General features: G+C 46.6%; 1 protein-coding gene across 4 annotated transcripts in view; it reads right to left on the minus strand.

Moving 5' to 3' along the window:
• The window catches only part of PDE4A (phosphodiesterase 4A), a 385,508-nt gene that overhangs the window by 65,203 nt on the left and 294,767 nt on the right, over positions 1-25,538 (minus strand). Inside the window, exon 1 of one of the 4 annotated variants that reach the window (XM_028712669.2) lies at positions 17,113-17,371. The exons of the other annotated variants lie outside the window; for them this stretch is intronic. Within the exon in view, the coding sequence (XP_028568502.2) occupies positions 17,113-17,249 (137 nt within the window). The 5' untranslated portion in view covers positions 17,250-17,371. Of the gene's footprint in view, positions 1-17,112; positions 17,372-25,538 lie in introns of those variants that run through there. 4 annotated transcript variants of the gene reach the window in all.

Consider the following 25,538-nt stretch of genomic DNA (forward strand, 5'->3'; position numbering starts at 1 on the left):
GATATCTTACGAACTGTCTTATGAATTTGATTGTTGCATATTGTATTGTTGCAACATTTTAATTTGTAAGCCACCTTGTGAGGGTTGGACCTTAAAAGGTGGGGTGGGGGAATAGCCCAAATATAATTATTATAATAAAAATAATAATAGCATATGCTACCAACATCTGAACATAGAATCCTTCAGAAGCTGTTGGACTCCAAGTCCCATCAGCCCCAGCCAGATGGCCAGTGGTTTGGTATCATGAAAGCTGTAGTGCAGCAACATCTGGCAGGCCCCATGTTAGTTGCTCCAGTCTTAATACATCCAAAGGCATGGACAATCACATGCCATGCGGAAGCAAGCACCGCTGGACTTAACAGCCAGGGGTCCTTTACCTTTACCTTTTCGTATAAAATGCATATTCAGTCACATAGAGAGATCTTATTCAGATGTTGTTTTTCTTTTTGTACTGTGCATTGAGTTCTGCAGTCACTGTATAGTCGGGTCTCCATATAACTACTAGGACACCTGTACAGATGCAGCAGAAATATGCAACAAGCCCGACAGTTGCCAAGTGTTTGTCTATAGTACCAAAGCACGATGACCATTAGGTCGTCAGACACGCGGAGAGAGAGAGAGAATGGTGTAAGGGCAAACTTTGAACCCAGCCGCTGTACAAAAAGAATCACAAAGCTCATCTGCTTTAAAGTGCTATGGAAAGAGCTCCCGGCTGCCTCTTCCGCTAGCAGGTCTGAGCAGCAGCTTCCTCCCCAGCTCGCAGGGATATTTTGGTGCCTGTGGTCAGTGGGAAATCCAAAACAACAGGCAGAATCTCCCAGAGGATTGTGTCCCATTAGTGACAGCTGCCTGCCTTACTTTCATCATGGATAATGATTGGTAAATTCTGCTGACTGTGATACCCTGTGGCTAAAACCATGAAACTGGCAGCCCCCAAGTTCAAAATAGGGGGGGGGGACCCCTCCCACTTGTGACACTAACTCACTGACTCCTATAATTCAGTACACGGCATGAACAGGGCAGGACTTTGGGCAGAGGTCCCAGCCCCCAATCAGCAAAATGAGGAGGATTCCCAGACACTGCAAATCCACATTACTCCATGTTGGAGTAAGTAAAGTAACATTTCTATCTTTCACCCTCCCAAAATAAGACCATTAAGTCCAGAGTTTAAAGTCTCCTATCTGGACCACTGACTCCACTAACATTTATTCAGAGCAGAACTTTATTAAAGACAAGCTTCCACATAATTCCCCCTGTTGAAGTTCATGTCAGAAAACAGGATGGAAAGGGTTAACTTCCTTCTGTGAGAACTGTGGGATATAACCAACATGCTTAAGCCTCATTAATGCCTAGCTTACCTTGGGACTAAGTAATCAAGACTTTGTCCCCCCACTGCCTACCATAGAAGTTCAAGCACTCTTAAGTTCTTCTATCAATAATTTTGGAACTTTCATCACTTTGTAACTAAGCCAAGTTATACTGCCCGTGCAACTTTTCTGACTAATGCATGGAAAAGCACATGACTCTGACCTTTGGAGAGTTTGTAAGTAAACCATTTTTAACTTATCAAATGTGTGGTCTTTTTCTATTCTAGAGGAAGAGGGAAACTTTGAAAGGAACTTAGTAGGGCATTTTTTAAAGGTCCAATATTTCCATGCTTTACTTTGCTGCATATTTTGTAATTTTAAATCTCTGCTTGGGTTCTCTTACCAAAGAGTTCTTGTCCCAAACTTGAATCGTGGTACCCAGGGATCCCTATTCTGACATTTCCAGGCCATGTTTTCTAGCTACTGGAATTTCTATCTTTCTGCTCTGTCCTCACTGCAACTTGCTAATTCCAATTTGCTTTTCCTTTGTAAAGTGTTTGCAGTATTCTCTACCCCTACCAAGGGCTTTCTATTTTGAGGACAATCAGCCAGGTTCAGTCCTTAGGAATTTTGCCAGCGTAATGCATATTCACCATAAAATCCGCTGCTCAGGATCCCATGCAACATCTCAGAAGCTGCTAGGGAGACTGGAACCCAGATTATATGCACCCCAGTAACCTCTTCAGGCCTTTAGACAAAAATATTGTTGTGTGGATCTAAAGGTATTCTGAACCAGGGGCTATGTATGCCAGTGGAAACCAGCAGATTCCTGAATATAAAATACTGGAAAAGACGTAATGGATATGTGTGTGTCTTCACTCCTAAAAAGGATGCTTAAAAATGTAAGGAACGTGCAGCTGTGGTGATATCAACTTGATGTTAAAGTCCTATTGGATTCACTTCTGACATATATTCATTGCTCCAACAAAAACCATGCTAAGAAATCATAGAAAGAACCACGAAACTAACCTAGAATCACAGCAGCTTTAAACATATCCCTCAGTTCAATGCTTGGAATCAAACAGGCCTGGATCATCATGTGCTCTCCTCCAGCCGAGCTATTTTGGTGGAGTGGATCAGTTGTAAGCAGCTGGGCAGCAACTAGGAGGCCTCTATTCTCTTACAGAGAGCGCACCTCAGAAGGTTGATATGTTGGCTTCCTCAGGGTTGCTATGCAACCCTAGAGAGGGAGAAAACCCCATGCCTTCCATATTGGGCAAAGGTACCGGTTCAAGCTAACAGTCAACAATCCAAGCATTAACACCTCCAATATAGTTTCCTTCAAATTCAAACAGTGGAGGACAAGCACGTTTCAAAGAACCAACTAGCATTTCATGAAATTAATGAGTGGTTTAAAACTGAAAATACCCGCCCCCCCCCCATCCATCTTAGTATAATCCACTGTGAGCATCTCTAGCATGCCCTGCCTCTGCTCAACGGAGGTGGGGCTGTGGGTGGCCGAGGTGACTTGCAAGACCAAAACACATTATGCAACAATCTGCATAAGCGGATTTGGGTCTCTCCTTAGGCTGAGAGATGATCAAGCCAAAGAAGGTGGAGTGTACGCATTTAAAGCATTTAAAGCAATCAGCTGCAGGAGTGGGACACTAATGGGTGGAGTTCCCTGCTTCCCAGTGCAGTCATGCTGATAAGAAATTTAACCCTAATTTCACAAACAAAGGAACCGAAGTGCAGGAAGAAGAGGTGCACAGATGCGAACTGAGCCTGGGGATTTTAGATTGTCTTCAAAGGGTAAGGAGTTCTAGGAATGCAGTCTGACGCTTTAAACGTCTGTCTGACTCATGGGCAGATAAGAGGTTCCTAATTGAAGCAAGCCTTTTGTACGACTTGCCTGGAAAAGGATCAAACAAACTGTAGCTCGTGCTTTCCATTCATTCTGTTTGGATTTTCCTTGGAGAACGGAAGAGCTTTGCACAGAGTGTGACAAACTGGCACAGTGCAAGCAGAAGGGTGAGAAAGAATGTGTGCCTCATTCCAGTGATAGCTCCAGGGGTTGGGTTTTATTTTTGGAGGCGGGGGGGGGGGAGCGTCTTGGGCAAGGTGCCCTCTGTAGAAACCCTCCCCACAGGGGCTCACCTCTTTCATGCTGCTGTTGCCAGTGCCCATTTGCTTACCCTCTCTTCCTCTGGACCCAGTTTGCACTGGTGCCCAAGAGGAATGGGGCAACAGAAGCAGAGGCTGTTGCTCAGCCCCCCGGTGGAGTGGGCACCTTGGCAAGTGCCCAGCGATGGCAACCTCTGGTACTAGCCCAATTTCATTCCACCCAAGAACAGAACTGTTTTTGTTTTGTTTTTAATTTAAATTAAAAATTCCACAGGTACTCTTATTTCAGGCCAATCTCCATTTAACTATAGAGCACTTTTCTTCTGTTTTGAACTGTTTGCTTTAACCTTTTGGCAGCAATTGGAGGAGACCCAACTTGGCTACTTCTGTGCACACTGCGCAAGGGATTTCTGCTGAAACACAGACATGGCTGTTGTGAGTACGTGCTTTTGTTGCCGACTTAAGTCAGAATGCTAAGGCGCAGATGCCAAGAGCTGCCTACGTCATTCCCACAGGGGAGGAAATGGAAGCAGATAAGACTAAGGAGACACCATGTCAACGTAAGAGCAAAGAAGGTGATGGGGGCCTTATCAGTGCACAGACAGATGAGGGGAAAAGGGCAATAACTTACACTGACAAGCAAGTGACACACCAGTGACAACAGGTTATCAGGTAGATGAGACTGAGGAAGCATTTTCTGACACTACACTGTACAGAGAAGTGTGCAAGACACACATCACACCCAGGAGACATTGCATTTTTCTCTTCTGGTGCTGAGGACATGTGGGTTTCACACCTCAGCCACGGCCAACACTGACTTGGGAAAGAATTTTTTCATTCTTTTGTGTCTGAAAATTGATTTAAAAAAAAAAAACTCTATTCACCTCCCGCCTTGATTACTGCAATGCACTCAATGTGGGCTACCCTTGAAGATGAACTAGGAAAAGATGCTGCTACCAGATTGCCTGCTGCTTCAGTGTGATGACATGTAGCACCTATTTTGCAGGATCTAAACTAGCTAAAAGTAAAGGTAAAGGTACCCCTGACCTTTAGGTCCAGTCACGGATGACTCTGGGGTTGCGGCGCTCATCTCGCTTTACTGGCCGAGGGAGCCGACGTTTGTCCGCAGACAGCTTCTGGGTCATGTGGCCAGCATGACTAAGCCGCTTCTGACAAACCAGAGCAGCTCACGCAAACGCCGTTTACCTTCCCGCCGGAGCGGTACCTATTTATCTACTTGCACTTTGACGTGCTTTCGAACTGCTAGGTGGGCAGGAGCTGGGACCGAGCAATGGGAGCTCACCCCATTGTGGGGATTCAAACCGCCGACCTTCTGATCGGCAAGCCCTAGGCTCAGTGGTTTAACCCACAGCGCCACTCGCGTCCCTTTCTAAACTATAGGTCTGTTAATACAAACCCCCTGAACAAGGTGCAAACTAGGTACTTGATGGACTGTCAGCCCCAACAGTCAGATTAGTTGAGGGGGCTCTTCTTCTTCCACCACTGGGAAATGTCACTTGATGCATGGCAACACGGGACTGGACAGGGCTTTCTCAAGTCATAGTTGTGCCAACTGTGGCACTCCTTCCCCCTGGAAACAGTCATGACAACGACATCACTGATGGGCTTAATCAAAACACAATGTTTCTTCGAGTCTCTGAGTGGCTTGATTCATTTAGGTCTCTGTGCACTACTACTGCTATTTTGACCTATTTTTTATTTCATTGTTATTTTTGTGTTGGACACTACTCTGGGATCACATTGAGGTGAAAAGCAGTTTATAAATTTTATAAATCAAATAATCGGCAAACATTCTTAAATTTAAAATGATTGTTTGGACAGATTGCTAATGAACCTTGCTTGGCAATCAGAAAAGGGGAATTGGGGAAGAGTGCTGTGCCCAGGTGAAAAATGTTAGGGATTAGGAAGTATCTGGTTGTGTTTTGCTTCAACATTCCCTACTTTCCCCATTCTCTCATTTATACGTTTCCAGCCATTTACCCTCTTCCATATTTCAAAATCATATGCTGCTGATAATAAACAACAGAAATGTGGATCCTGAAGAATGTCCACAGGGAACTGTATGTGTATGGTGTATGCTTCATTATCTTGTTCACCTCTGTAGATAAACAGCGGCCTAGGACGCAGGTACCTACGGGACCACCTCTCCTGGTATGCCCTGCGGAGGACCTTAAGGTCCACAAATGACAACAAGTTGGAGGTCCCAGGTCACAAGGTGGTTAGATTGGTCTCAACTAGGGCCAGGGCTTTTTCAGTACTGGCCCCGACTTGGTGAGACGCTCTGTCACAAGAGACTAGGGCCCTGTGGGACTTGACATCTTTCCGCAGAGCCTGCAAGACAGAGCTGTTCCGCCTGGCCTTTGCTTTGGACTCAGTCTGATCCTTATGCTTCCCTACCCATATGGTCTTGATTTATTGGCTACTTTTAAAATGAGGCTGTATTTTAAATTGCATTTTAACCTGCATTTTAAATTGCCCCCCCCCATTATGATTTTACTGTGCTTTTATTGGTGTTAGCCGCCCTGAGCCCAGGTGTTAAGATCCTGAAGCTCTGTCAACAGTCATTTTGTAGACAGTACAGTGGTACCTTGGTTCTCAAACGCCTTGGTACTCAAACAACTTGGAACCCAAACACTGCAAACCTGGAAGTAAGTGTTCTGGTTTGCAAACGTTTTTCGGAAGCTGAACATGCTCTGTTTTAAATGTTACACTTGCATTTTGAGTGCCACACTTCTGTTTTGAGTGTTACGTTAAGGTCTGTCTGTTTTTGCTATTTATTTTGCATTTTTGTTTTTGCAGCTTTTTTGTTTTGTTTTTGTGACTGTGTGGAACCCAGTTCAGCTCCTGATTGATTGATGTGTGACTGCAGTACATTCTTTATTGCTTTCATTTTGTGGATCACTGGTCTCGTTAGATAGTAAAATTCATGTTAAATTGCTGTTTTAGGGTTTGTTTTTAAAAGTCTGGAACGGATTAATCCATTTTGCCTTACTTTCTACGGGAAAGCTCGCCTTGGTTTTGGAACGCTTTGGTTTAGGAACGGACTTCCAGAACGGATTAAGTTTGAGAACCAAGGTACCACTGTAATGGCATATATGGGCCAACAGCTGAACTTGGTAGAGGAACTATTTAAATATTACCCTGGCCGTGTGCAGGGTAGCATTTTAAAACGGCCTAACATGTATGCAGCCTCCAGCTTATGCTAGCAATGTGTGGTGTTGGCAGATGGAAGCTACACATGTAATGTAGAGGCTGCAACCCAGCTGCAAGAATGTTATTTGCCCAAAAATGGAAGGAAGAAGAAGTCCCGATGAGAGAAGAATGGATATAGAAGTTAATGGGCTACAGGTCCAGCCCTGAGGGCCTTCTGGCGGTTCTATCACTGAGAGGAACCAGGCAGAGGGCCTTCTCGGTGGTGGCGCCTGCCCTGTGGAATGCCCTCCCTTCAGATGTCAAGGAAATAAACAACTATCTGAGTTTTAGAAGACATCTGAAGGCAATCCTGTTTAGGGAAGTTTTTAATGTTTGATGTTTTACGATTTTTGATGTGCTGTAAGCCGCCCAGAGTGGCTTGGGGTATAAATGGGTGATGGGTGGGGTATAAATAATAAAATTATTGTTGTTCCACAGAAATGGCAAAACTTATCTGGGGAATAAGAAATCAGGATAACAATTTATTTATTTTTTTAAAAAAGGAATGTAAATGGTTTATTGAGTATTTACAAACAAACTGTAAACGGATTAAGACATTAGTAGGATTGATGTAAAAACCTGAAGTTTCAAAATATACACGGGATATATATGGGAATGGATATATAAAAGAATATGTTGAGATCATTTGGAGTATGTAGGAAGGTGAAAAGAAATGTAAAGAACCACAGAAAGGGGAGGGGGAAGGGCGTCGGAGTTTGAAATGTTAAAATTAAGATTGAATAATTGTTGTAATACATATAAATGAAAATTATATTTAAAAAATTAAATAAAACCACACATGTAAAGTAGGGGCAGCAGGTGTAGCGGCAGGTTCTCCTAGATGCCACAATCCCCCGCATGCCCCTTCAGGGTCAATGTGGGCTTTTTGTTGTTGCCCATGTTGTTGCTAAATAGCATTCCCACTTGCCTTTATATGGTCATTATACTCAAGCGCAGCATCCTGGCATCATCGGCCTGGTTTGCTTGGGATGCATACACCTTTATAAAAACACCACTGCGAGGCAGCTTGTGAGATGTTCCCCTGAGAAGTTTGCAGGCATGTGAGGATGTAGTGCAAGGATTGCAATGTTGCATCTGTGGGCACCCACATGACCCTATCTGCCTCCCAAAATTAGGTTGCAGCAGCCAGCAGAATAGGTTGCTGCGTGTGCTTGGCTGTGGCATTTGCAAATATTCCCCACAGGCCCCTGAAAATGGTTGGCAACCCCAGTGTAGTGTATTTATTATTATGGAGGGCACATGCTGGAAACACTAAGCTGAGCGAAGCAGAGACTCATGCTGGCAAAATCTGCAGTTGCCTCTGTTTCCAATTAGTATTGGGTGTGGTTATTCCTTTGGAAGGTTTGTGGTGCGCAGAAGCTCTTTACCCAGAGAGTTCATTTAAGGTTAGGGCACCAAGTTGGACGTTACCTTGGTACAGCCGGCCAGGCAAGAAGGGGGGGGGGGGTTTGGAGGAGCCTCCTAGTGATCAAGAAAAGGAGGGGGCACAGCTGGTGGAAACACATTCTCAAAGTGTCACAAACTCTCCTAAATCCAGTTTCCCCAACCTGGTCCCCTTCAGATGTTCTGGACTATAACTCCCATCAATACAAGTCAGCACGGTCATAATGAATAGGGATGAAGGAAGGTACATTTCATAATCATCTGGAAAGCCTAAGGGAGAGCACCCACACATTCTTAATATCTTCCAGTTGTTCAGAGACCAAGCTACAAATCAGTCAAATTTCCATTTCAAATCTCTCCTCTGCCCTGAACTCACTAAGCATCCCTCTGCAAGCCCACTACACTCCAAACTCAGGGCTCTCATCTGCTATATGGTGAAGAAGAAGAAGAAGAAGAAGAAGAAGAAGAAGAAGAAGAAGAAGAAGAAGAACAACAACAACAACAACAACAACAACAACAACAAATTTGTTAGCCTACTCATCATGCCTACCTTATAGGGTTGTTGTAATGAGTCAACAGTGTGTTGCAGCAGCAAAAAAAGCTAATGCTATGCTAGACTGCATCAACAGGAGCCCAGAGTCCAGATCAAGAGAAGTAATAGTACCACTTGGTCAGACCACACCTGGGAGTTCTGTGTCCAGTTCTGGCCATTGCAATTTAAGAAAGATACAGTGGTACCTCAGGTTAAGAACTTAATTCGTTCCGGAGATCCGTTCTTAACCTGAAACTATTCTTAACCTGAAACACCACTTTAGCTAATGGGGCCTCCCGCTGCTGCCGTGCCGCCACCAGGCAATTTCTGTTCTCATCCTGAAGCAAAGTTCTTAACCCGAGGTACTATTTCTGGGTTAGCGGAGTCTGTAACCTGAAGCGTATGTAACCCGAGGTACCACTGTATTGACAAGCTGGAATGTGTGCAGAGGAGGGGAACTAAGCTGATCAAGGGTCTGGAAACCAAGCCTTATGAGGAACTGTTGAAGGAGTGGGGTACATTTAGCCTGGAAAAGAGGGGACTGAGAGGGGGTACGATAGCCATCTTCAAATACTGTCACACAGAAGATGGAGCAAGCTTCTTTTTTCCTGCTCCGGAGGGTAGGACCTGAATCCATGACCAAGTTACAAGAAAAGAGATCTCAACTAAGCATCCTTCATTGCAGGTTTTAAAGCAGAGTTTGGATGGCCATCTGTCATGGATGCTTTAGCTGAGATTCCTGCATTGCGGGGGGTTGGACTAGATGACCCAGGGTCCCTTTTAACTCTACAGTTCTATGATTTACGACAATATAAGAGCACACAAAGTACTTTGGATATGCAGAAGTGTGATAGCAATGCTAAGCATTCTTTCATTTTACTCGCTGAGAATGTGGGCAACTCTCCTTGACTTTTCTGTTGCGGCTCAATGTGACAATATTTGCAGAATGCTTTGGAGCTGGAGCCACAAGTAGATGAATGTGAAGGTAAACAGGTACTCTGATGCCCTGCTTCTCCCTTAGAGAGCAATCAAGGAACCAAGTCCCTCCACTGTTGTGCCACTCCTGGCTCCCATGGGGCCTCCCTTGTGATGCAAACTGGGTTCTGCTTTCTCACTCAGTCCAGAATGTGCTAATGAGAGCTGATAGTTCAGCAGGCAGCTCTCCTATGAAAATCAGACAGAACAATAACAGCTTCCATTACGAACAACTCCCTAGCATTGAAGCCACTGCAATTCAGAGAGAAAGTTACCTGTAGAGAACATAAAGATAAAGGTAAAAGTACCCCTGACCATTAGGTCCAGTCATGGCCGACTCTGGGGTTGCGGCACTCATCTCGCTTTACTGGCCGAGGGAGCCGGCGTACAGCTTCCGGGTCATGTGGACAGCATGACTAAGCCACTTATGGCAAACCAGAGCAGCGCATGGAAACGCCGTTTACCTTCCCGTCGGAGCGGTACCTATTTATCTACTTGCACTCTGACGTGCTTTTGAACTGCTAGGTTGGCAGGAGCAGGGACCGAGCAACGGGAGCTCACCCCATTGCGGGGATTCGAACCACCAACCTTCCAATCGGCGAGCCCAAGAGGCTCAGTGGTTTAAACTTTAACCCACAACGCCACCCGCGTCCCTTAGAGAACATCCCCAACAGCAAACCATCAATTAAGGCAGGTGAAAAAGTCAGGTAAATGTATACAGACAAAGTAAAGGCAACATTCTGGCCTTTGAAGGCTTGGGTAGAATAATATGTTTCTTGCTGTCAGTGTGAATGAGTGTGCATTTAAGACTAGAATAGTGCTTGTGTCAAGAATACGTGCCGATGCATGAGATGGGTCAATAGGTGCTGGATTTGTGGAACACATACTTGGCTGAACAGAAGCCCATATATCCAGGAGCATAAACAAAACTGCACACTTCTTGTTACATATGGCCCAGCCAGGTGCTCAAATGCCAGCTAATGAGCACTCTGCAATGCATGTACTGGACATCCTTTGCAACTAAACAATCTCTCACCAAGGGATGGCTAGATTTCTGCCGGCTTCCTGTTTAAGACAGATTAACACCCCTGGGGTTAATTAAAGGGAAGAACCATTGTCCTGTTTTAAGAGACCTTGCAGGACTGGAGATTGGGCTGAGAGTGCTCCAAGTGCAGAACAGCCTTGACCAAAGGTGTCATGGACTTTGAAGAAGCCCAAACTCAGGACGAAAGGGAGAAACATGCTAAGAGGAAGGCATGTTTGGCAAATCCTCACCGTGATCAACTCCCGCCCGGACACTAATATCCCCACTGTGGAAGGACGTGTGGATCCAGAACTGGCCTCCACAGTCACTTACGGACTCACTGCTAAGACCATGTTCATGGAAGACAATTTTACTCGGCTACAAGTGATCACCAAAGAAGCAGCAGCAAAAGGACAAATCTCCATTGAAACTGTGTGACAAACAGGTTGGGAGACGGGTCTGTTCGAATTCAAATAAAGGACTCTAGTGCAACCAAGTCACTGCAATGTAGAAAGGGGGAAAGTTCACACATAACAAGGAACTAATGCTGGAGCAAAACCACCCAAAGAGGGATAGAATACTGGCTCCTTTTCAGCCTTTGTGTTTGATCAGTAAGCTTGAAGCAATCCTGTCTGTTGAAAGAAGACAGGCTGAAAGAAAAACCCTAAGTGGAGCTGAAAGAAGAAAGAAATGAGATTCCTTGGTCAAAGGGCCTACATTCTTCTCCCTGTGACCCAAAACAGACCATTGGTGTATGCAAGACAAGTGTCTTGGGGTTAATCCAAACTTCCTTTTGTGCTGTGTTTCAAAGCACAGGTCGGGAGCTCCACGTCAGAGGGCAGGGTGTATGTGTATGTTGTCCCGGCACTTTCCCCTAGAAAACATGCGTTTTACTGCTGAATTGGAACAAATTGCAATTGGGTTTTCTGCAGATTGCTGTTTGCTCCAATTTAACAGTCAAATGTGGATTTTCCTGGGGGAAATGCCAGGACCCCCCCCCCAAAAAAAATAATAATCCACAACTGCTCGGACACGGAGCTTTAAAGCCTGGAAAGTGTGGTGCAAAAGGAAGTCTGGATTTACAAGGTCTAACTTCCACAGCTAGCTTTCTATGGGTCAGCTGCAGCACCGGACGCCAGATAACAGATCTCTATCTCATCATTAAGAATGGATTGTCAGAAGTTTGGAAGCTGGGACAGAGCAATGGGAGCTCACCCTATGCTTAAGATTTTAAGCTGCAATGTGGAGGGCAAGCTGCATACCTCCCCACTGCCACTCACTTTCGAAACTGTCTTATTCTGAGTTAAACTGCTCGTCTTCAACTGGGGGTCTAGTGGACCCATTACAGCTAGGCTAGTGTGGGGAAAACTCTGGCCTGGAAGCTGAATACCCACCCACCTGCCAGACCCTCGGTCCTTTGTGACTCCACCCAGGGCACACCTCTCACCTTCCCTGTTTTGCATTCTTCTTGAGTACTTTTGCCTGGCTGAATATGTCATTGAACTCCAATAATGCCGTTTGCTTGCCTAGCTGGAGGACAGCGAGGAGGGTGTTGAGAGCCTGTGTAGAAACTAGCCTATCATGCAAAGGTGAATTTTACCTTCACTGCTCTGTTGTCTAATTCAGCGATGGGCAACCTGTAGCACTCCCGGTATTGTTGGAGTCCACCTCCTATCAGCCCCAATGCAAAAGTAAAAGTCTCTAACCTTGTTGCTTATGGAGACAGAAGGAAATCACATCCTATAGGTAGAATTCTCCCCAACTGCTCAGTGAGTTGCCCCCCACTTTCCAATGTTCTGTCTGCTCAATATAATAACTTAAGGATGGAGATTGTAGCTGTTTCAACATAGCTGAGGCTGGTTTGAAAGATGAATTGCTGCTCATGGCAAGAATACTTATCAGTGTGGTGTAGTGGTTAAGAGTGGTAGACTCGTAATCTGGTGAATCAGGTTCGCTTCCCCGCTCCTCCACCTGCAGCTGCTGGGTGACCTTGGGCTAGTCACGCTTCTTTGAAGTCTCTCAGCCTCACTCACCTCACAGAGTGTTTGTTGTGGGGGAGGAAGGGAAAGGAGAATGTTAGCCGCTTTGAGACTCCTTCGGGTAGTGATAAAGCGGGTTATGAAATCCAAACTCTTCTACGTCTTCTGCCGCAGTAAACAGGCTTACTACTTGATCAGAGACAACAGTGGGACCAAAGAGGCTGGTGCATGTTGACTACGAGAGGTGATGCCTCTCTCACACTACAGTGGTACCTCGGGTTACATATGCTTCAGGTTACAGACTCCGCTAACCCAGAAATAGTACCTCGGGTTAAGAACTTTGCTTCAGGGTGAGAACAGAAATCGCGTGGCAGCGGGAGGCCCCATTAGCTAAAGTGGTGCTTCAGGTTAAGAACAGTTTCAGGTTAAGAATGGACCTCCGGAACGAATTAAGTACTTAACCCGAGGTACCACTGTACTTAAAAGTTACTGCTTATCCTTATGCTAACTCTAATTGTTCTTAGGTTTTGCACTGACTTACGATGTCTGTCCACACCACACCACTTGCAATGTACCCTGAGGCCCGGCCATCACCAGATGTCTAGCTACAGGCCTGCCTGTTAATGGGATACCACAGGCAATTGAGCAGCCTCAGCTGAGTGCGTCATAAGTACTCTTGGGCACAATCCAAGTGGGATCTTGGCTGTATCTCAGCTGGCTTGGATGTCGAGACCCACACTCTCGCCTACACCAGAGGTCAGGCAGGAGTCAGTGGGGGCAGCAACCCAAAAGCCTTTCCCCACATCTGCAGCAAGGCATCAGACAAGCCTTTCACACGCGCTCCAACCTAACAGGAATCCTAGGCTAGGTCTCTCTCAATCTGCTCAGAGCAGAACATGGAGGAACAAACACCAGCAGAGATTACTTGGCTCTCAAGAGCATGATCCTGACCCAGCCGCTGGAGAAACTGAGAAGCCCTGAGGATTGGGATGCAGCAGTACCAAACCAGGTCGCTTCCCCAGAGCTTAAATATAGCCACTCTTCTCCGGTTTCCCATTTGACATTTCTGTCCTGGCAAGAGTGAGCATGCAATGTAGTAATGACAACTCCCCTCCACACTGGTTATTTGGCTGCCAAGAAAAGCTGCCAGTTAAGGAAAGGGACAAGAGACTCCAGCAACTTGATCCAGATTCAGAGGCATATTTCAGAAAGTTTCTACAGAGGAGACCCAATTCCATTAGAGCTCCCTACGCAGCACAGTCTTGGAGAGAATCCAGTCCCATGCAGGAGCGCAATGGGACTTGTTCCCTACAGAACGCGAATCTGAGAACTCTGGCTTTATAGAATTTATTTTACCATCACATGGGGGGCATTAATACGCTTCACAATGCAAAAATAAACGCAAACCTTTTGTGGGGGCACGTTTAGCAGCATGGAGGTTACAGGCAATTATTTGCTGGAAAGAAAGTCTTGGTTACAATGGGAGCACCCAGAATATCTCTCGAGACAAAGTTCTAGCGATTAGTCAGCCTCTACACAGTGACCAACACGATACTGTTCTTTCCAAAAGACAAGGGGCATGGTCTCCCTGGAAGTTACTGGGCATAAGATGCACCAATGGGCTTATTGATGCATCTTATGTGCTCTGGCTCAGCTCGCATTCACTTCAATGGGCCTTGTACATGCAAACTTGCCAGCAGATTGTGCTTAAGAGCAAGATTTAATATCCCTTAGACTCTCATGTGATGCACACCTATTGCAGCACCTTTTAAAGCAGGCTTCCTCAACCTTGGGCCTCCAGATGTTTTGAGACTACAGTTCCCATCATTCCTGGCCACTGGTCCTGCTAGCTAGGGGTCATGGGAGTTGTAGGCCAAAAAAACATCTGGAGGCCCAAGGTTGAGGAAGCCTGTTTTAAAGGATCTATGTCCAAAGCCCGCGAGTAAATTTAATCCGGCCCCTGTGGGCAGTTGATTTCAACAACTTCAATCCTAAAAAAAAGCTCAACAACTTCGGTCAGCCCTCACGCGCATGTTCACTTCGTTAAATCTGGCCCTCTTTTTAAAAAGTTTGGACACCCCTGACCTATGGTATTACTTTTCTCTTGCTGCCTTGAAAAGTTCAAGTCATCATCAAGCCCTGCTCTCCCTATCTCTACCTGAAAAATAGAAACTGACCACCACCAGATACTTGGAAGGCACACCTGCTTGCTGAGAATCTCCTTGTTACTGCTGCATCAAACAAAGTGAGTTCTTTAACATACCCGCAATATATTGATTAGCCTGTCAGATGCCGCAGAACACTTTCCATTGCAACATATTTCTAATATACAAATTGAAAGTGCACCAAATAATAATAAAATTAAGAAGAAGAAGAAGAAGAAGAAGAAGATTGGGACTTGGTGAGGTTAGAGGTTTGATTCCCCAAGCTTCTCCCATGACTCTAATAGAAGTCTGTGTTGTTGTGGTGGTGGCAGTAGCAGCAGTAGCACAGCAGCAATAATGAAGCCTACAGAGACCCCATCATCAGATACCACGCTAGGCAGGCATTGAGAGAGCCCAAAGCAGTCTAATAGGAGTCTCTAATAGTCAGCAAGCCAGGACAGCCAATCATAGAGGCAAGCTAGGCATCCACTTTGGGTATCAAAACGTCAAAGGTGTCCCCCTCCCAGGATATAATTATCTTGCTGAAAGAGCCACTAACCGCACTCCTGAAAGAAACAAGACAGAAGAAGCTAGCAGGTTCTCCTGTAGGGCGACTCTCCCTGCATTCCAGGGGCACCCCTGAGAATCTTTGGATACCTATTGGCCCATGAAGATAGTTGCAAAGAGGAAGAATAAAAGAAGCGAGCCTCAGTTCAGCATAAAGATAAGAAAATAGTATCCTAGTGAGCCCTATGAGGAAAGCCCCCGGAATTTCCCTTTTGCAGATGGGGAACTGAGGCTAGGAGATGACGACTTGACTAAGGCCACCCAGGGTGCCCAAGGTTGTGGTGGGGTTTGAATCCTGCTCTTTCATCCGCTGGACCACAATTGGAACCTGCTGCTGCTGCCACCGCCTTCCTGGCCGTTTAACTTTCAGCCTGTTCCGCAGAGCTGCAGACGCAGCTACAATAATTCTGATCCCTTCCTTTGCCCTCACATGACCCCTGAAACAAGGGCTGTTTTATCACGATGTTCTGTATCACGCAGCCACCCGATGCAAAAGTTGCACCAGACACTTAATGCCAACGGTGACGCACTATCTGGAGTCCCAAACTAACTTTTACGCAAGGCAGCAGCGCTGTCTGAAAAGGAGACCCGAAGGAAAAACAAGGCTCTTTGTACACACATTCCCAAAAGCCTCAAAGAGAGACAGGGAGGGGTCGTGCAGCGTCTGGGTGGCTGGAGAGGGGAGGGTGTAAGCCGGGCTGCTGCCCACTGGCCTGTGGCAGATGTGACTTGAATCTGCCTTATGTCAGCCGCTGCCAGACAGACCTTCGCCTTTGCACTTGGCCGGGAGATTTCCTGCCTAGCATGCGTGCAGGAAAAGGGTGGCACCTCTCAGAGAAAGATCAAAACCAGAAGCAGACACAAGCGCAGACAGATGTGTCCGTCCCCAAATCCCTTCCTTCTAATGGGCACATGGAAACTGATTGAGGCTCTTGCAGGGAGACACTTGGTAAGGATCCTAAAAGGGCTTCATTTCCAATGCATGTGGGTAGCAGCAAGATCTGCACGGGATGGCAGCTCCAAAACAGAGGACACTACAATGCATGCAACCCCTCTGACCATGGGCGCAGCCAGGATTTTTGTTAGGGGGGCAGGACTTTCATTGGGGGGGCAGAACCGATGTGATCAGTCAGTTAGTTAAGCATTTCTACAGTATTGTTTTACTTGATATGGGGGCAGCTGCTATGGGCTATGCCCATGCCTCTGACCTGGCCAAAAAAGATACTCCTTTTATTTCATACACTTTGCTCCACACTTCATCACACTGCGTTTCCAGCACGGCGACCCACATCACTGGAAATAATGTGCCACAAACAATACAGTCAACCCACAGATAAGGCACACAGGGCAAGGAGTGCAACTCCTGAATCACACAAACAATGCAAGAGCGTCATCCGGAGAGGCGATATTGTCCAGAGCGTCAGAGGAGCTGACAGGTACCCTCGGGCCAATGCTGCAGAGCCTGCGGGGTTGCAGCTGCCCTTGGGAATGTTCATGGGTGCCAGCCCAAAAGATGCGCCTCCGCCGCCCACAGCAACGCCAGAGAGGAGGCCGAGTCACACCCCTCCAGGAAACTTTCCCTTTGCTACAGAGGTGCCAAGGTGCTACAGAGGTGTGCTCAGGGGAGGTTGCCACTCCACGCTAAGCGGTCCCAACTCTTGGACACTTCTAGGATCCCCACCCCGAGGGAGGGTCAGGAAATGTCCCCTGTCCCCGACTAGAGGATCCGGGGCTTGCCATCGCTCGGGAGCCGGAGCAAGTCTCTGGAGTGCGCGCCACTCGCGGGGAAAACTTTAGTCGCCCCCTCCCCGCGATCGGGGCCGAGCCCGAGCAAGGCACCCACCTCACCGACTTGGGCAGCAGCCGGTGCCGCTTAATGTCCTCTTCGCTGAAGGAGAAATGCATGTCCGCCTCGGCGGCGCGCGGGCGACCCGGCGGCAGCGCGAGGAAGCGAGGCGCCGCGAAGGCCGGGGCCGGCATGAAAGATCCGGGGTGGGGGGAAGCGCGCACCGAGGAGGAAAAGCGCCCTCGAAGTCGCTCCCGAGTGGCCCGGAGTCTGCCGGGGCGGCCGGCGGGGCTCCGGATCTTCCCGCGAATCCGCACAAAGCGGAGCGGCTCCGGAGGGGCGGGGCGGGGCGGAGCTGGCGACTGCAAACCCCGGCGCCGGATTCTCCAAGGGCGGCGCGGGGCGGAGAGCGAGGCGGCGCCCGCGCCACGCGCAACCGGGGCAGTCCCGCGGACGCCACTCTCCTCGCCGGCGCCAGGCTCTGCGCGGATCCTGGGAGGGGAAGGGCCCTCGCCCCGGGGCTTCGCGCGCAAAAGCCCCCGGATTCAGTCTCCGGCATTTCTAGGTAGACCCCCGCCCCGACAACCGGCCGGTCAAACCAGCACCCGTGGCCAACCGGGAGCCCAGGGTGGGGACCCCGCGAGCAGGCCATCCGCACCAGAGGCCCCCGGTGGCTTCCAGCAACGGGTATTCGGAAGCATCGCTGCCTCCAGCTGCGGTAGGGCTCCGGGCTGAACCCCGGGGGAGCCGCGGCCAGACAGGGCGCACGCATTACGCACGGCAATGGTCAGCTGGAGGGAACCACTGGCTGACCTGTTGCAAGGCAGCCTCCCTCCTGCGTTCCTTCCTTCTTGGAAAGTTGTCCAATGGTGCTTATTCTCCTATGAGTGACCCCCAGAGATTGTAGACCTCGTTGCCCTGCGCTCCTAGGTGGTCACCTCCCCAAGCAGATCCAACTGCTGAGGTCAGGACTCAGATTGTCGTGACCTCCACCCCAGAATTTCCTTCTCAGTACTGAGCTGAGCTCTGGCGCATGTGAAGGAAAGTAAGTGTTACTGAGCATGTCCAGAGTGCTCCTTCCTTTGCGAAGTCACAGCTTTCCATAATCCTACGCCCTGAGCTGGAATCAAAAAGTTTTCTGAATGCTTTCGCAAGGTGTTGTCTCTTATCATCCGCTTGCTGCAAGACACAAAACACCTTCGGTTCCTCTACAGCCTACTAGATCCGGGATCATCTAGTCCATCCCCCTGCAATGCAAGAATATGCGGCTGTCCCATGCAGGGATCAAACCTGCAACCTTGGCATTATCAGCACCACTCTCTAGCCAACTGAGCTATCCAGGCATGTTGCACCCAACCCACGGACCTCCTCTTCCAGGCCTTCTACAAGCCAGGGTTGGGGCCTGCTGACCCATCAGTTTGGCTTCGCTACGTTTGCTGAAGTTAAGAATAAAAATAAAAATCCCAGAGCACACTGGATTGGTCCACTGGAATACCTACTGTCAACCAACTACCCTAGAAAGGCTCATCCAGTATTCCTTTTGTGCCGTGTTTCTAGGCACAAAATTCAGCCTTTAAAGCCCTGTCTATGAGCAGTTTTGTTATTTGTTTTGGTCCCGGAGTTTTTCCCGGGAAAGCCCGCATTTTACTGGTGAATTTGTGCAAACAGCAGTTGGGTTTTCCATGCATTGCTGTTTGCTCCCATTCAATGGTAAAATGTGGGTTTTCCCAGGGAAATTTTAAAAAAGCTTTAAAGTGCAGACATGCCTGAAAAGCACGGTGCGAAAGGGAGTCTGGATGAGCCCACAGTTCAACCACCCGAACATTTTACTGATGGTAAGCATTCATACCATTGTTCTCTATTAACTGAAATCAGCTGCCATACATAGCTGTATGCTTGTGAAACATGGACTACATATAACCGCCATCGCCAACTCCTCGAAAGATTCCATCAATGATGTCTCCGAAAATTTTTACACATCACTTGGGAAGACATGCAAATTAATGCCAGCATACTGGAAGAAGCAAAGATTATCAGTGTGGAAGCAAGGATTCTTCAACATCAACTTCGTTGGACTGGTCATGTTGTTCGGATGCCTGATTATCATCTTCCAAAGCAACTACTCTATTCCGAACTTAAAAATGGAAAGCATAATGCTGGTGGTCAACAAAAGAGGTTTAAAGACTCTGTCAAGGCAAATCTAAAAAAAAAAAGTAGTACAAACACCGACAACTGGGAAACACTGGCCTGCGCTTTGAAGACGCTCAAACACAGGATGAAAACACAGGATGAAAGGGAGAAACACACTTGGCAAAGGGAGGAAGGCACGCTTGGCAAATCCACACCGTGATCAACTCCCACCCGGAAACCTATGTCCCCACTGTATATGTATATGTATATGTACATGTGGATCCAGAATTGGCCTCCACAGTCACTTACAGACTCACTATTAAAACTGTGTTCATGGAAGACAATCTTGCTCGGCTACGAGTGATTGCCAAAGAAAAAGACACTCTAAGGGAGTATTTCAGAGAATGGCAACAATTTGGATTTTACCTTGGATTTTACCCTACAATGTCTGTGGGCACAGTGAGGATTAAGCATGTAATAAATGTTCTTGTCTCACTGAGAGCAAGGTGTATCTAGTCCCACAAGCTGTTTGCAGCAGTAGCCAGGCCTCTGTGCTCTGGCAAGGAGTGTTTGAAGGCACTGGCCAACCCCTCTTGTTCATCCCCAGCACCTGGCATTCAAAGGTATACTGCCTCCAAATAACCTATGTTCTGTGGGCAACTCACAGAAAATTATCATTTTCTTCAAAAATATATATATTAAAATACAGTTATCAGAACAGTAGAAAACAGCATAAAATGTTCTACCCCCCACCTTGCAATGGAAGAAATAAACCAGTTAGTCAAAATGGGTATACAATAAAACAAAAATAATAGATTGAGATGCTCTGACTCTTAAAATGTGAGCTGCTTATGTTCCATTTCCTATGTTCGGAACAATGTTGCCATGCTGCTTCTTAGCCAGCAAGCTAAAATGACCTTTCAAATAAGCATATGGTCATTACCCATACATATAAAAACCCCAGGGGTCATGGCATATCTGTGACTATTCCCTCTGATTTCTACACTTAATTCTTTCTACCACTTCAGAAAGGCACGAAAGATAAAGAAGCAAATAAGGAGAGAATATGAAGAAAGTGATTGTGGGAATGAAAAAAGGAGAAAAGGAAAGAATTAACTTGGTGCCCAAATCCAGATTCTCCAGTTTGGGTTTTCGTGGATGCTCCACCCATTTATTTACTAAAGGTAGAGAAGGCTGAGGGCTTTCCCATGTGAGGCAGTTAAAAATAGGAATGTCCCTTGCATGGCTACTGTACATAGAACTTCATTAGGAAACATATACCAGACTCTTAGCACACACACGAGTATAAAGGCAAAAAGCTTCTTCATATATTGCCGGAACATAGATGTTTCGACCCCAAGAGAGTCCACTAAGAATGGCTCTTGATTTTTTGAGGAAACCAAACAGAAAAAGCAAAAAACAGCTGTTGGCCACGGGCAGAGGGAGCATCTCTGAATACCAGACACTAGAAGCAAACAATAGTGAGGGACAGCCTTTATATCCTGCTTCCCAGAGGCATCGGGGGATTGACCGCCTGTGGGATGCAGCGCTTGCCATGCAACCTGTCTGATCCACGTGGAAAGCCAATCTCATGTCATGGCACTGCTATGTTTCAGTTGCTAGCATGAGTGTCTCTCCTAGAGAGCAGGCAGCCTGAGAGCCTGGCCTTCCCGCTCTGCTGTGTGGCTTCTGGTGGTGGTGCCGAGCCACGCAAGGCGGCCCCTGTCAGAGAGAGGCAAGCAGGCTGGGAGGCAGGCTGGTTCTCTCGTTGTGGTTTGTGTTCACTCCCTAGCTTTCCTGGGCTGAATTGGCACCTGCGAGTTATGCTTCTCCACCAGCAGGAAGTGCCTTAGGCTTGGCTTGGCAGTTCTCGGAAGTCGCTGACAAGAGCGTGCGATTGATTAGCCTCCTGTGGCTTAAGTTTGTACGTTATGCACAAGGAGTCCTGAAGCCATGTCTTCCAACCCAGTCCTGCTCTGCGCTTTTGGGCTAAAGTAACTGAGAGAAGAAGGCACTCTGCGTATGCTGAAAGGCACTCCTCTGTTCTGGTTTTCCTGGGCCTGCCATACGCCCAGATTTTCCTGGGATTTCAAAGGCGGAATTGATGTGGGGTTTTTTTTTTTGGTGTTTTTGTAAAAATAAAGCTCAACTTTCAGGGTTTGTCTAAAAAAAAAAAATCTCAACAACTTTCGGGGTGTCCTGGCTTTTACTTTTTGAAATCTGGCAACTCTAGGTTTTTCACGGCCCATCACTGAATCTTGGCATAAAAGGAAATAAAATTTGAGGTCTAAGGTAGTTTGTCCAACTTATCTTGAGGAGCAGGAGATTTGAGGGTAGGGAAAAAACCATCCCAGAATGTGTTCACGGTGGACATATAATGAGCACCTGTGGGTTTCTAAGTTTATTGATTGGATCTCAAAATCGGGTAATAAGGGTGGTTGGGTTATTTCCTGGTTCTGAGAACAAAAGTGAAAAAGGAGGGAGCTTGGAGCCTCCCCTCCTGTGCCAATTTCCTGGCTTTGCCACTGAGTCACTCTGTGAGCCTTGGCGAGTCACTTCCTTTCATTGTGCATCATAGTTTTTGCTTCAAAAGCAAACAAAACCCATCCCCTCGGTCTCCTTATCCCGCCCCCACCCAGGCTTCCTGTGCTGTTATAAATTATTCTCCACATCCCACAGCCCGTAGCCCCGGAGACAGAGAAAAAAAGGAGGCGTAGAGGGAAAACACCAAGTTCCTTTCCCAAAACACTTCAAATCCCTCTGTTTACCAGGGTCTTTAACAAGACAGATAAGCGAGGACTGTAATTTCTCTAGAATTGCTCAACCAACTGCTCAGAAGGAATCCTTTTCCTGGATCAGCATTGCCAGTGATGTGGTGTTGATGTGGTGTTTGGCCTTGGATGAACTAGGTTTATAGACACACTACAAGTATCTGTGGGAAATGCTGGCATCATAGATAAGCTATATAAGAGATAAGCTATATCAGACAAACGGCTCGCTTCAGGTTTTGACATTTTCATCACAGTCTATGGCTTTTTAAATGTGCTTGTGGGAGGAGGGTTATTGGTTCGTTTTATCATCTATTTTGTGTCCTCATTTTGTATTTTTCTGTTGTGAACAACTCTGGGATCTTCAGATGAAGGGCGGTATACAAGTTTTAAGAACAACACCACCACCACCCAGGGCAAAATGGGGCTAGGTCACAGCATATCATATAGTAAAGGTAAAGGGACCCCTGACCATTAGGTCCACTCATGAACGACTCTGGAGTTGCGGTGCTCATCTCGCTTTACTGGCCGAGGGAGCCAGCGTACAGCTTCTGGGTCATGTGGCCAGCATGACTAAGCCGCTTCTGGCGAACCAGAGCAGCGCATGGAAACGCCGTTTACCTTCCCTCCAAAGCGGTACCTATTTATCTACTTGCACTTTGACGTGCTTTCAAACTGCTAGGTTGGCAGGAGCAGGGACCAAGCAACAGGAGCTCACCCCATCGTGGGGATTCGAACCGCTGACCTTCTGATCGGCAAGTCCTAGGCTCTGTGGTTTAACCCACAGCGTCACCCACGTCCCTTATCATATACTGTGTCTCATATACTGTGCTGTAAAAGCAGTGTATACTCTTGCCCATTTCCAGAGCGTCGCTCAGCAGGCTTCTAAAAAGAAGCTCTTTCATCTCAGGGACAGTATAATACTGTATACCGTCTGCAAGATTATGACAGAAATGTAGAAGGGTTGTGTAAATCTCCTCTAGAGGGTTGAGGAAACCCCCACAACAGGTTTTGGGGGGGGGGGCGCCGAAAGTCCCATTGTGCATGCAGACCTCGTACCTAGCACACATTCCCACCTAGTGCTTCCTTTAATTCTACCCCGTGTTTTCAGAGGGACACGGGGTGGGGTGGGATTAGGATAAAACTTTTTAAAAAGGTAATATGTGAATCCACCCTCTGATATTCAGATTACTGGGAAAGTCTCCGTCTCTGGGCCTCAAATGGCCTGGTATAAGGATAAATTGTGAGAAAGCACTTTAGCAATCCATGCTGAGCCCCTGGGGATATGGCAGGAAAGAAATCCAGTGACAAGGTCAAAGGGGGATGTACCATTACGTTTCTTAAAAATAAATTACTGAAGAAAGAAACGAAAGTCCCAAGGGTGCTTCAGAAAGATTTTACACAGAAAATCATGCAAATTTCAATGGATTTCCAGTTATGCTGGATTATCCTCGAGGATAGGAACATACACAAATTAGGGGATAGTTCTGGAGAGGAGCAGTTGAGCTGAGTGCTAGTCATATTTTGCCTGTGCACACATAAACAATTCTGTTGTGTTATAGAAAAAATTTCACAGCTGAAAATAAGGACACTCCTGCATACTTGGAATAGCACAAGCAAATCCTTTCCTTCCTCCTGCCCCAAAGGCTCTTTATTACACCTCGTGGGTACTCATGGAACTTTGAAGTGTCAGGCATAGCCCTATTGGCTTTAGCCCAAACGTAGCAGAGTTTTCCTGCACAGCGAAGAAGCTAGTTGCGGCAGTAATGACAAGTCAGCTAGACTCAGAATAACTATTTACAGGATTTATTAAAAAGAAAAAAGAAAACCAGCAGAGTTTCTGCATACAAATCAAAGCAAAATAAACCCTCTCTTTCTCTCTCTCTCTCTCATAACCATACACAGCACTTCTACTCCTAACAACACCTCACATCAAACTGAGCTAGCAAACCCTTGATAACAGAGTTGAGTGCTGGTCGTTAACCAATCAGAGTGAATAGTTTCTAGGTCAAGCAGACCTGGGCTTTCTGCCAAGAGTAAATTGACACCAGCCTGAGTTAATTGTTTGAAGCTAGAATCTGCAAGTTTCCCACGAGAACCAATTAACAGAAACTGAACACCCCCTCACAGATTCTGCTGAACAATTAACACCAAATACACCTATGTAGGAGATCATTTTTCCAGCAAACCTAAACCCTTGCACATTCGCTTGTTCTTTATCTTTGCCAATGGTTTAGTTAACACATCTGCTACATTTTCTTCACTTGATACATAAGTACAGGTGATTATATTGTCTTGTACACAGCAACGTACATTTTGGTATTTTACAGAGATATGTTTGGAACGCGATTTGAAACCCTCTGTTTTACTTAAGGTTATACAAGCTTGATTATCAATGTAAACTTGTACTGGTTCTCCACAATTTACATTTAAATCTGTTAACAAATGCTTGAAATAAATCACCTCGTTGCACAATTCACTCAATGTGGCGTACTCTGATTCCGTTGATGACACACTTACAACGTCTTGCTTGCGTGACCGCCAGCTGATTAAAGCTCCACCAACCATTATGACTAGTCCTGTGACAGATTTTCTATCCGGCAAATTTCCCCAGTCACTATCACAGAAGCAACTCAACATTTCATCCTCTGAAGAATTTAATTGTAACATATAGCCAATTGTCTGTTTGAGATATCTCAGAACTTGTTTTACCCCTTTCCAGGCATTTAGTGTGGGTTTTGAGACCAATCTACTTAATATGCCTACTGCGTAGCTAATATCAGGTCTGGACCACTGTGCTAGATACAATAAACTTCCAATTACAGAGTGATATACATCAGGATGTTCAAATTCAGGACCCTCATCTATATGAAGTGTTTTTATGAAACCTGGATCCATAGGCACCACTGCCCCTTTGCAATCCTGCATCCTGTATGTAGTCAGTAGTTGTTTAACTTTGTTCTGCTGACTAATTAGGCAGCTGCCATCTTGGGCCCAGCACACTTCCAACCCTAGATATGTCCTAACCGGGCCTAAGTCTCGTCATAATCTTTTCCAGGCCTCTGAGAGTATCCTTGAGCCACTAAACGAGCTTTGTATTTGTACTCTCCTGTCACCAGAGGTTTAGGTTTGTACACCCACCTGCAGCCTACAATCTTTGCCCCCTCAGGCGCTGCTACTGGTGTAAAAACTTTGTGCTCATTTAGAGAGGACATCTCTTCCTCCATTGCCTGTTTCCAGCGCTCTGCCTCCTCTTTTGGTAACTTTAACACATCCTGAAAACTCTTAGGTTCTGCAATTACACTAAACACATTTGCAGAATCTGGGGGAAAACGCACCGGAGGCACTCCTTTGTTTTGTCTTTTAGACCTTCTGGGAGAAAATTTTTCTTCTGACCCACTTTCCTCCTCAGAACTACGACCTCTCTTTTGTTGCTTAGCAACTGGTCTTTGGCTAACACCACTTTCTTGAGAGCTCTTATCTGAACTTTCCTCCCCCTCAGACTCTGATTCTCTATGTTTACCTTCAGAGTCATGAAGCTCTTGGGAAGGTTCAAACCAAACCTCAGTATTGGCATGTAGTCTC

The sequence above is a fragment of the Podarcis muralis genome, chromosome 17, assembly GCF_964188315.1.
Source record: "Podarcis muralis chromosome 17, rPodMur119.hap1.1, whole genome shotgun sequence".
Taxonomy (NCBI): Eukaryota; Metazoa; Chordata; class Lepidosauria; order Squamata; family Lacertidae; genus Podarcis; species Podarcis muralis.